General features: G+C 46.8%; 1 protein-coding gene across 2 annotated transcripts in view; it reads left to right on the top strand.

Annotated features, from left to right (window-relative positions):
- LOC137423365 (lysosomal alpha-glucosidase) overlaps nt 1-12,288 on the top strand; it is a 74,663-nt gene that overhangs the window by 48,377 nt on the left and 13,998 nt on the right. For both annotated transcript variants that reach the window (XM_078774296.1, XM_078774297.1), the window contains exon 13: nt 4,338-4,455. In XM_078774296.1, the coding sequence (XP_078630422.1) occupies nt 4,338-4,455 (118 nt within the window). The remainder of the gene's footprint in view (nt 1-4,337; nt 4,456-12,288) is intronic.

Below are 12,288 nucleotides of genomic sequence, written 5' to 3'. Positions count from 1 at the left end.
AGATTCCGTTCACATTCCCTTTTCGTCAATTGCCATTCGCATTGCCAACTACAATTGCCGCCATTAAGCATGTGCTCAGCTCGGGGAAGAAGGGCGTGCCCACCCATCGTCATCAAGGGTGGAGTCAGAGGGCCTGTGCCCACCAATCAGGGCCGAAGCGAGCTCACCGAGGGGCGTGTCCTGAAGGCCGGCGGCTTGATCGCCTGAGGCGCTATAAAAGAGCGCGCGCAAGAGCCGAGTGTGTGGTTGGACCAAGCGAGAGACGCACGTCAGAACGTTGGTTGGTGGTTGGTGGTGGAAAGAGTTGGTTACAAAAGAGAGTGGGAGAAGTAAAGAGAAGTGAGGCGGAGTGAGGCAGAGTGAAGCCAAGAAAGACAGCAAGCCTTGTGAGGGTTGAGTTGAGGAGGAGCACAAAAAGGGACACCAAGGGTTGCGTCGACGCCACCGAGGTTTTCCCGCCAAGAACGCGAGGAGTCGGAGCTGTCACCTCCAGCCCTGCCGTTTGCAGGGACCTGACCCTTCCTCCGCCTCCAGCCATCCACCTCCTGCCATTCCTATCATCATCCCCCGTGTAAGTGTGTTCGTAGTCTGTCTTTTGTCTTGTCCCTGGGTATAAGTAAGCTTGTATAAGTTAATATTTGCACTGTCACCTGCTTTTTCCATTTTCCCTGCATATAACCTTGACTGCTCCTTTTGCTTAGTGTGTGTAGATAATAAATCCTGTTACTCTTCTGTACGTCTTCTTCTTCTTCCTCTTTACATTCGGTCGCTTTAGAGGTTTCCCCATTGAATATCTGTAGCGCGATTCGGCCAACGTTCAGGAATTGGGTTAGTCGGGGTAACTGTTTGGGCCGCGGTGCCATCCGCTCGGCAAAACAACATCTTATCCGCGGTCCGTAACAATATATATATATATATATATATATATATATATATATATATACACACACTAGTTACTAGTATAAAGCCAGTCAAAAATGACGGGTTGGAACAGTTTATTTGACAGTGCAGCCGTGTGAGCGTGGCAAAGTCTGAAGCCTGGGCCTAGTGTCAGTTGTGTTTATATCTTCTTTATTTATGAGATGTATTACAGACGTAAATGGACATTCTGTTTACTCTGCGCACTTTGCACGTCACGTTTAGCGAATGTCACCTCCCTGTGCCTTGTATTTATTGTGTTTTTTTTTTTAAACCGCTTCCGTATACAATGACCTTGAGGCTCGGTTTGCAAGCCACCATCTACAATTCCAATGCAAGAGACGTAATTACTCTTCTTTTGGGTCTTGGGAGTCCTCAGGGTCTTTTGCGTCCTCTGGTTAATTTGGGACTTTTGGGTGTTCAAGCTCTTTTCCATCCTTGGTATATTTTGGGTCTTTTGTGTCCTCTGGGTCATTTAGGTCCTCGGGGTCATTTGGGTTCTCTGGATCTTTGGGGTCCTCGGGTCTTTTCGGTCATCTGGGTCTTTGGGGTAATTTGGGTCTTTGGGGTAATTTGGGTCTTTGGGGTAATTTGGGTCTTTGCGGTAATTTGGGTCTATTGGGTCCTCAGGGTCTTTTTGGTGTTTTGGATTGACATCCTACAGACGTAAATGAACACTCGGTTTCCTTTGCGCACTTTGCACGTCACGTTCAGATAATTTCACCTCCCTACGCCATGTATTTATTGTAATTAAAAAACAAAACCGCTTCTGTACACTGACCTTGAGGCTCGGTTTGCAAGCCACCATCTACAATTCCAATGTAAGAGACATAATTACTCTTCTTTTGGGTCTTCAGAGTCAAAAGGGTCTTTTGGATCCTCTGGTTCATTTAGGTATTTTGGGTGCTCAAGCTCTTTTGCATCCTTGGGATCTTTTGGTTCATTTTTGTCTTCGGGGTCTTTTAGGTCATTTGAGTCTATTGGGTCCTCTGCAACTTTGGGGTCCTCGGGTCTTTTCAGTCATTTGGGTCTTTGGGGTAATTTGGGTGTTTGGATTCCACTGGGTCCTCAGGGTCTTTAAGGGTCTTTGGGGTCTTTTTGGTGTTTTGGATTGTTTGGTTATGTGGGGTCGTTAAGGGTCTTTGTGGTATTTTGGGTTTTCATGAACTTTTAGGTCTTCTGGGTCTTTTCGATTATATATATATTTTTGGACTTTGGGGTGTTTTAGGTCTTTATGGGTCTTTGGGATATTTTGGGTCTCTGGGGTCTTCATGGTCTTTTCGGTCTTTTGGTTCTTTGATGTATTTTGAGTGTGGTATTTTGGGTCTTTTGGGTTTTTGAGTCTTTTGGGTCTTCGGGGTCTTTTTGGTCTTCTGGGTCTTTAAGGGTCTTCAGGATATTTTGGGTTCTTGAGGTATTTAAGGGTCTTTTGGGGGTCTTCAGGGTATTTTGGGTCTTCTGGGTATTTACGGGTCTTTGGATCTTCACGGTCTTTTGGGTTTTTGGGTCTTTTGGATCCTCGGGGTCTTTTGGGTCTTTGGGATCCATTGGGTCTTCAGGGTCCATTGGGTCTTCAGGGTCTTTTCAGTCTTTGGGGTCTTTTCAGTCTTTGGGGTCTTTTCAGTCTTTGGGGTCTTTTCAGTCTTTGGGGTCTTTTCAGTCTTTGGGGTCTTTTCAGTCTTTGGGGTCTTTGGGATATTTTGTGGCTTTGGGGTATTTTGGGTCTTCAGAGTCCTTGGGGTCTTCTGGGTCCTTGGAGTCTTCTGGGTCTTCATGATCTTTTGTGTCTTTAACAGTCTACAGGGTATTTTGGGTGTTTGGGGTCCATTAGGTCCATTGGGTCTTCTGGGTCCTTGGGGTCTTTTGGGTCCTCAGAGTATTTTAGTTCTTCTAACCGGTGGACACACAGTCGTGTTCAAAGATTGCCCCTTAATCCCTCCCCCCCCCCCCCCCCCCCCACACACACACACACACTCAAATCCATCCTAAAGCACGACTCAAAGCCTTTAAAACCTACACTTATGAGGGGGGAGACAGACAGACAGACAGGCAGACAAACACACAAACACACATTGTGTTTTATATGGTAGATAGTACATATTGCGCTTGTATTGCTTGCTTGTAATAAATATTGCGCTTGTGATCTGCCGTTGCATAATTCATTTCTGCCAATCTATACTTTTGCGTTACTATTTGGCAATTGAGACGAGTGACCAATTTACCTACTTTAGGCTATGAGCCAGACCCCCCAAATTGACCGGTCGGTACCATACAGATGGAGTAAGGCTCATTGTGATTTTTAGCAAGATATATGTCCCTAGATATGAAAAAAAGGTGATAGCAGTGTATAACTCTCGGCCATCTCCGTGTTATCACCCGAAATATTATTATACGCCCGCTTCGCTTCGCCAAAAAATGTGATATTTGCTAAAATTGGAATAAATATGTTTTTAAGGACCACAGAGTGCCGAGATCGAGATCGAGATCGTATTTGTTCGAGAGATCATGATAAACCTAGAGTGTGGAGCAAGTTTGCATGCATTGTGAAATATAATGTAGCTGATGTTACAAACCTACTTTAGGATACTAGCTAATACCAAAAATTACACTGAGATACCAAAAGTAGTAGACGAATAAACCTAAAATGTTCAAAAGCTATGTTTCGTTCCAAAATATCAAAATTAGGGGGTATGGTTGAACATATTTTGAACTTTGCCAAAATATGTGCCCCAAACAACCACCATATTACAAAGTAATGATATATTCCAATGCAGTGGTTCCTTGCGAAGATTTTGAGGGGTCAAATGTTACTCTGGGAGTTTTCATTTTTGAAATATTGACAAAAATGTACAATGTGAATTCTGAACTCGAAGCGATTTCGACTACTTTTTCACTAAATTTAACATATTTTTTGTCATTATATCAATATTTTGATAAATAACCCCCACAAATGTTCTATATTTCTATTACTATATTAGTTGGCATCCAGTATGCAAATTATTGGCACTCTGTGGTCCTTAAAAACATATTTATTCCAATTTTAGCAAATATCACATTTTTTGGCGAAGCGAAGCAGGCGTATAATAATATTTCGGGTGATAACACAGAGATGGCCGAGAGTTATACACTGCTATCACTTTTTTTTCATATCTAGGGACATATATCTTGCTAAAAATCACAATGAGCCTTACTCCATCTGTATGGTACCGACCAACCCCCTTGGCTCATAGCCTACTTGAGACCTCAATTGAATAAACTGTCCTGTCCATACATACCTCAGCAGTGGTCATAGTAAATGTTTATGGTGATTTTTATGAGTTATTTGGCGATCTGAAGTTTAAAAAAAAATACTCGTGAATACTCTTGTGTATCTGGACACATAAATACTTCCCTAATTTTTTTTCTTTCTCTTTTTCAAGCCATTCAGGGAGAAAAGCTGAATTACAAGACTGTGTGCACCTCTGCACGCCATGCTCACTCTAGCCATTACAATCTGCACAACCTGTACGGTCTCTTTGAAGCCAATGCTACGTACCGGTAATTGCTTCACACATTCGGTTCACCACCAAACTCGAGGCTCAGTGGGACTGGTGGTTTGTTCGTGCTTGTTCTGCGTTTTGGAATTGTTCTACTGCGTCCTGTAGCTGATTTCATTCTGGCTTCGCATGGATTTTTGAAAAACAATGGTGGAGGCTTATGTAGCAGCACAACAGACATCTTGAACTGTCATAACAGAATACATTCATCTGTATGTTTTTTTTTTTTGGGATACAGGATCGAGGCTCGTGAAAGAGCTAACATTTATCACACAAAAAAAATCAAACAGCCACACAAAACATACAATAAGGGGAGCGGTGGACAAGATGGGGAGAGAAGGGGAAGCACAAATGCAACATTTGAGAGCAGGGACATCGGGAGATCTGTGGGAGGGAGAGTGCTTGGGGGGGAGGAGGTGTGGGAAGGGGTGGGGGGGGGAGGTGGGAGAAGTATAAAACACAAGGGCACTGCAAGGACTTCCAGGAAAGAAGTCAGTTTATAAAAAAGTGGATCTGGGGTGAAATTAGTGGGGATAGAAAAGATCAAGGTTTTGGATGGGGGAAGATAAGAGATGGTGGTGAACAGCTGTTTTAAAGACCTGGAGGGAGGAGTGGGATTGAAGAGAGTGAGGGAGTTTGTTCCAGAGGCGGGAGAAAAGAGGAGTGAAGGAGTGAAGGTGAGCAGAGAGTCTTGATTTTGGCAGTTTAACAATAAGAGGGTTGAAGGCAGATCTTGTGCGACCTGTAGGAATATTTGGGGGACAGAGCCCAGAGAGAGCTGGGGGAGCAAGGCCGGAGAGGAGTCGGTAGAAGACAGAAAGACAACCAACCTGCCTGCGGTGAGCAAGTGAAAGGCCATCGGAGTTAGCTTCATCGCGGGAGATTCCAATGATTCTGAAAACTTTGGTTTCAACAGCGTGAAGCCGAGCTTGGTGTGAGGCAGGAGCACCGGCCCAGAGAGAACGGTATTCCATTGAGCTGCGGATGAAAGCCTTGTATGTGGTGAGGAGCTCAGGTGTGCCAAGAAAGGACTTCGCACGACGGAGGATGCCCAGTCGGCGACTGGCTTTGGAGGCCAGATTGGAAATGTGGTTTTCCCAGGAAAGATCATGGCAGACAGTGAGACCCAACAGCTTGAGTGACAGAACTTCATGGAGAGGATTGTTCAGAAAGTAGATGGGAGGGTTGCCCAGTCGGTCTTTTCGGAAAGACATAGTAAGGGTGTGAGATTTGTCAGGATTGAAAGACATGTTCCACTTGTTTGACTAGTCTCTGATTTTGTCCAGGTCTGCAGAGAGTGAAGAGGCTGCAGACTGCCGATCTGAGGGATGAGGAATGGAGCGGCAGAGAGTGGAGTCATCAGCAAAGAGGTAGAGAGGATTTTCAAGAGAGTCAGAGAGATCATTGATGAAGACCAGAAAAAGCACAGGGCCCAGAACACTGCCTTGGGGAACTCCAGCCTGAACAGGAAGGGGAGATGAGAGAAACCCATTCAGGGCCACACGTTGACTATGACTATAGAAGAAGTCCGCAAGCCATGCATGGAGATTTCCATGGATACCCTAGGAGGAGAGTTTGGTGAGCATAGCGGGGTGCCAGACCATATCGAAGGCACGTGATATGTCAAGGAAAAAAAACAAAAAACCTTTAGAGGCCATTTTTCCCTGCAAAGCGGGGGTTGGCCTTTTTCGGGCACCGTGGTTGTTGTTGTTTTTGTTGGTCCCCTTTTTGAAGCAATGTTTTACGGCCGGATGCCCTTCCTGCCGCCAACCCTTTTTGTCGCCTTTTCGACAAACAGGGAATTACCAGTGAACTGGTACTCTATTAGCCGACCTCGGAAGGATGACAGGCTGCGTCAACCCCCCTGGCGTTAATTCAGCGATCGACCGGGATTCAAATCCAGGATCCTAGGATCCTAAGCTGGCACCCTTGCCGCTAGCCCAACACCAGGGTCAGGGATTCTGAAGATTCTGAAGGTGATATGTCAAGGGAGACTGCGCTTATTTCCTGTTTGGCATTGAGGACCTCCATCCATTGTTGAGACATCAGAAGCAGCATGTCCAGAGTAGAGTGACCTTGTCTGAAACCAAATTGATGGTCAGAGATCAAGCCAATGGAGAAGAGTAATGATTTGATATCTGAAGCAATGATGGATTCCATGACTTTGCTGATAATTGGGAGAAGGCTGATTGGTCTGTAGTTGCAAGGATCTGTTTTTGCACCTTTTTGTGTAAAGCGGTGATGTTGGCTGATTTCCAAGCTGATGGCAGATGACCTTGAGCAAAAGAGAGGGTAAAGAGAACAGAGAGAGGGAGTGAAAGAGCGGCAGAGCAGGATTTTAGGACCCATGGGCTGATGCCGTCAGGTCCATTTGCAGAATCAGAGTCGAGGGTTGACATAAACTTCTCCACCTTGTCAGCAGAAAAGGACACAGAGTCCAGGAGCAGCTGGGTACGGTGGGTACAGAGAGGGCTGGGTTTGGGACACAAAATTTAGAGGCAAACCGAGTTTAGGCATTCAGCTTTTTCACGAGCGGAGTCAGCTGAGTAGCTGTTTGAGGTGATGGAGGGCATGGAGGGGGAACAAACACCAGAAACAGATTTGACCAGACGCCACCAGGATTTGGAAGAGGGAGACAGGTTTGAGAGTTCAGTCTTGAGAGAGGAGAGATATTGTTTCCTGGCTCTCCTGAGGGTGGACACACTTGATTCGGGCTTTGTGAAAGGAAATGAAATTTCCTTCCTTTGGATTTGCTTTCCAGGAGGGGAAGGCAAGTTGTTTCTGGGCAACTGCCTCACCACAAGATTCCGTGAACCATGGACGGGAGGAAGGGTATGACAACTGAAGACGAGATGGGATAAATCTGTGCATGAGAGAGAGCAATTTACTTTGGAAGAATTCCCAGGATGAGTTGATGTCAGAGGGGGTAGAGATGGGAGACCAGTCCATATAATTGATGGCTGCTTGAAGACCGTGCCAGTTGGCCTGAGTGAAATGCCAGACTCGTCGACGCTGAGGAGGCTCTCTGAGAAATGTCCACTTTAACAAGCACATGATCAGATGAGCCGATTGGAGCAGAAGAAGAGCAGCAGACATTTGCAGGGAAGTTAGTCATAACCAAGTCTAGAAGAGAAGATGCTCTGTTGACTGAGATCCGGGTCGGGAAATTGACAGATTGTGTCAGTCCCAGTGAGTCGCAGAAGTCCTTGCTGAGGAGCCATGGCTGGTGAGAGAGGTTCCCACACCCAGCCAACTGCCATGGTGACAATTGAAATCACTACATATGAGGAAGAGAGAGTTGGGATGAGTGGATAGAAGTTGGTCCATGTTTTCAGAGAGCGAGATGTAGATGGAGTTATCACTGTTTGGTGGACGGTACAACACACATATGAACAAAAGGTGGGAGTGAAGGGGAGCCGTAACCAGAGATACTCCTTGGGGTGAGGTGGAGAGAGGGCAGTGCAGGGCGAGTGAGGAAGAGAGTTTTTGATAAAGATAGCATCCCCACTTCCAGGACGAGGCTCAGGTCTATCATACCGGAGGAGGGAGTAACCCGGGAGAGATATTAAGGAATCAGAGACATCATGAAGGAGGAAAGTTTCTGTTAAGCAGATCAAGTCTGGTTTGTCAGAAGCAACCTGTATGGAGAGATCAGTCGAGTTTGAGTGAAGGCCCCGGATGTTTGAGGTCCATAACGTTGATGAAGAGGAAGGGGGAGCATCGGATACAGAACAGAGAGGGGGGGGGGGGGGGGAGGGTAAGATGTGGAAGAGGAGGAAGAGGTAGGGAGAGAGCTGTTGAAAATGTGTCAGAGATTTCAGAATAGTTAGGAGAAAGGGAAGGATGGGGCGGACAAAACGTTTGATGGTGATTGGGTGAGGCACAGTGAGGTGTTATTTGAGGGGGGGGGGGGGGGAGAGAAAAGAGCAAGGAAGAATGTTGGGGGAGATGGAGGTGAGAGTTGGAAGGGGGAAGAAGTGGGAAGGACGCTTTGAGGAGGAGGGGTGAGAGGGGGGAAATGGAGAAAAAATGAGGGTGGGGAGATATGAAGGGGAGGGGCGAGGGGGGAGTTTATGAGGGGAGAGGTTACGGGGGAGTTTAGGAGGGAAGGGGCAAGGGGGGTGGGGATTTGAAAGGGATGGGAGATGGGGGAGATTTGGAGGGGTGGGGGGGGGGGAGATTTTGAGGGGAGGAGTGGGGGGGGGAGATTTGGTGGGGCGGGGTGTCGGCGGGGGGGGGGGGAGTTTAGGAGAGGAGGGGGAGTCTAGGAGGGGAGGGGTGCAGGGGGAGTTTAGGAGGGAAGGGATAAGGGGGGAGATTTGAAAGGGATGGGTGATGGGGAAGTTTTGGAGGGGAAGGGTGAGTTTGGATTCTAGAAAGTGTTGTGCGATTAATGGGAAACGAACATTTATTGCAAAATGAGTTTCTTGTGACCTTCGAGTCAGATACGTTTAAGGATGCTGGAGGGGGGTGGGCGGGGGGGTGGAGTGCAGGTGGGTTTAGGGAATGTAGGAAGGAGGAACTGTAAGAGATGGAATTTTTTTTGAATAGATTTGGTGAGCAAGTCGAAAGCAACCTTTTAAAGAAGAAGAAGAAAAAGGTGTTATAATATACAACAGAATACAGCACTTCAGGGGAAAGTTTAAACATTTTAAAATTGAACAGTGAAAACTATCTGGGCGAATGGGGGTGAAACACGTGGTCGAAAAACGAACGAATGAAAAGAACAAAGAAGGAAATGTTTGTTTTTTTTTGTTTGTTTTTTTAGTTAAGATTTTAAACAAGGAAGTATGGTGTGAAAAGACTGGGAAAAAACCGAGAGAACGAAAGTAAATGGACCACAATCGACCGCTGAGAAAAAACAAAACCTCAAGGTAGGAAGCTTGAAGAACTAGGCTGCAAATAACACGGCACAAAATAATCGACTATTTTATACAAGTATGAAAGATTAACACCGATAATCTTCCTAGGGACACACTATAGGAACACACACACGTGAGATAAATACAGTTTCGACAAAAATACAATTGTGAACAATAATTGCTTAACTTCGATAGCGGGGAGAGCGTGGACAGCTTCGAAAAACCGTGACCTCCCCGGCAAGATCTCGCGAGATCTGTGAATGCTAATGTTGATTTTTGTCAGCGGAATGGATAAACAATGGATTTTATCAACCATAGGTTGATAAGAGTGAATATAGTGCTGTGGGAAATGGAATGCAGCTGATTTTTATGCCTCCCCTGATGACGTCGCCAGAGGCATTATGTTTTCGGGTTGTCCGTTTGTGCGTGAAAGGTTTTAGTTTCTACAATATCTTAAGAATGGCTGAAGGGAACTAAGTCAAACTTGTTACAAGTATGTAAAATGATGTAAAGGATAAACTGATTAGATTACGCGGTCAAGAGGTCAGAGGTCCTGTTGGGTAAATTTTTTTGTTATTGCGCTAACTTGTGAACCAGTCATGGGATTTTGACCAAACCTGGTACAAGTATATACAACCGGACCCTGGCATTCGTGGGGGATGCATTCCTGGAAAATGCCACGAATGTCGAATGGGTAAATGTCAGGGCATTGTTTCAAATTTGAAAAGAGGGACAGGTTCCTGGCGGTTCGTCATGCAGAAAAATGTGCACGTCTCTGACATGGGTAACCTGCCCCCTTCCTCTTCCCATGCCCCCTCCTCTCAAGCCCTGTCCCTCCCACATATCTCCCGAAGTCCCTGTTCTCTGCTGTTGTACTTATGTGCTTCCCTCTCTTTCCCCATCTTGTCTCCCGCTCCCTTTATCTTATGCTTTATTTGTCAGTTTGTTTTTATGTGATCAATGTTAGCTCATACATGAGCCTCGATCTTGTACACTTTTAAACATCTCGATCTTGTAAAAAAAACAAAACAACAACCTCTGATGCTGGAAAATTGCACTCGCCACGACACTTCCGTCAATCGCCTCTTCATTCTTCTTTATGTAGCGCACAGTAGACTCATTGACGCCATAATGCCTGCGCCTACGCCATAATGCCTGCGTCATAATGCCTCTTCTTTATGTAGTGCACAGTAGACTCATTGACGCCATAATGCCTGCCCACAGAGGTCACACTCTCACCTCTTGATAGTTGGTCGAGCTACGAGCAGGACGAGGATGTGTTGGTTTGGCGGATGTGTTTGTCTGGTGCATGTGTTGGTTTGGCGGATGTTTTGGTTTGGCGGATGTGTTGGTTTGGCGGATTTGTTGGTTTGGCTGATGTGTTGGTTTGGCTGATGTGTTGGTTTGGCGGATGTGTTGGTTTGGCGGATGTGTTGGTTTGGCGGATGTGTTGGTTTGGCGGATGTGTTGGTTTGGCGGATGTGTTGGTTTGGCGGATGTGTTGGTTTGGCGGATGTGTTGGTTTGGCGGATGTGTTGGTTTGGCGGATGTGTTGGTTTGGCGGATGTGTTGGTTTGGCGGATGTGTTGGTTTGGCGGATGTGTTGGTTTGGCAATTGTGTAGGTTTGGCGGATGTGTTGGTTTGGTGGATTTTTTTCTTTGCAAAATGTGTTGGTTTGGTGGATGTGTTGGTTTTGGTGGATGTGTTGGTTTTGGTGGATGTGTTGGTTTTGGCGGATGTGTTGGTTTGGGGGACGTGTTGGTTTGGCGCATGTGTTGGTTTGGCGGACGTGTTGGTTTGGCGGGTGTGTGGGTTTGGGGGACGTGTGGGTTTGGGGGACGTGTTGGTTTGGGGGACGTGTTGGTTTGGGGGACGTGTTGGTTTGGGGGACGTGTTGGTTTGGGGGACGTGTTGGTTTGGGGGACGTGTTGGTTTGGGGGACGTGTTGGTTTGGCGGACGTGTTGGTTTGGCGGACGTGTTGGTTTGGCGGGCGTGTGGGTTTGGGGGACGTGTTGGTTTGGGGGACGTGTTGGTTTGGGGGACGTGTTGGTTTGGGGGACGTGTTGGTTTGGGGGACGTGTTGGTTTGGGGGACGTGTTGGTTTGGGGGACGTGTTGGTTTGGGGGACGTGTTGGTTTGGGGGACGTGTTGGTTTGGGGGACGTGTTGGTTTGGCGGACGTGTTGGTTTGGCGGACGTGTTGGTTTGGCGGACGTGTTGGTTTGGCGGACGTGTTGGTTTGGCGGACGTGTTGGTTTGGCGGACGTGTTGGTTTGGCGGACGTGTTGGTTTGGCGGACGTGTTGGTTTGGCGGACGTGTTGGTTTGGCGGACGTGTTGGTTTGGCGGACGTGTTGGTTTGGCAGACGGCAATGTACGAGAGCACACACACAGATGTAAGGACGAAGGACGGGAACAGTGGTGAGTTTGAGGTGAAGCTGGGAGTGCATCAGGGGTCGGTACTAAGTCCACTACGATTTGTAGCTGTGATGGATGTGCTGGCTCTGAACGTAAAAGACGGTTTACCGTGGCAGTTGTTGTATGCAGATGAGCTCGTGTTGATTGCTTAGAGTATGGATGGACTGAAGGAGAAGATGAACAAGTGGAAGGAATGTATGGAGGCGAAAGTTCTGAAGGTGAATACCGGAAAAACGAAGGTGATGGCAAGTGGTAAAGCATGTGGTAAGGTGGAAAGAACTGGGAAGTGGCTGTGTGCATGAAGGGTGTCGGAGTGAACTCCATTCAATGTACAATGTGCGCTGAGTGGGTTCATCAAAAATGTAGTGGTCTGAGAGGGTCTTTAACCAGTGCGGCAGCTACATTCAAGTGTAAGGTGTGCACAGAGGGAGCTGCAGATGGAGGAAATGTTAAGTTGGATCTTGGAGGTGGCATGAAGCTGGAAGGTGTGAAAACATTTTGATACCTCGCAGATATGCTGAATGGAGAAGGTGGATCAGACTCGGCAACGGTTG

The sequence above is a fragment of the Myxine glutinosa genome, chromosome 3 (genome assembly GCF_964187855.1).
Source record: "Myxine glutinosa chromosome 3, kmMyxGlut1.1, whole genome shotgun sequence".
Taxonomy (NCBI): domain Eukaryota; kingdom Metazoa; phylum Chordata; class Myxini; order Myxiniformes; family Myxinidae; genus Myxine; species Myxine glutinosa.
Note: the sequence above shows the minus strand (reverse complement) of the source record. Positions and strands in the feature narration are given on the sequence as shown.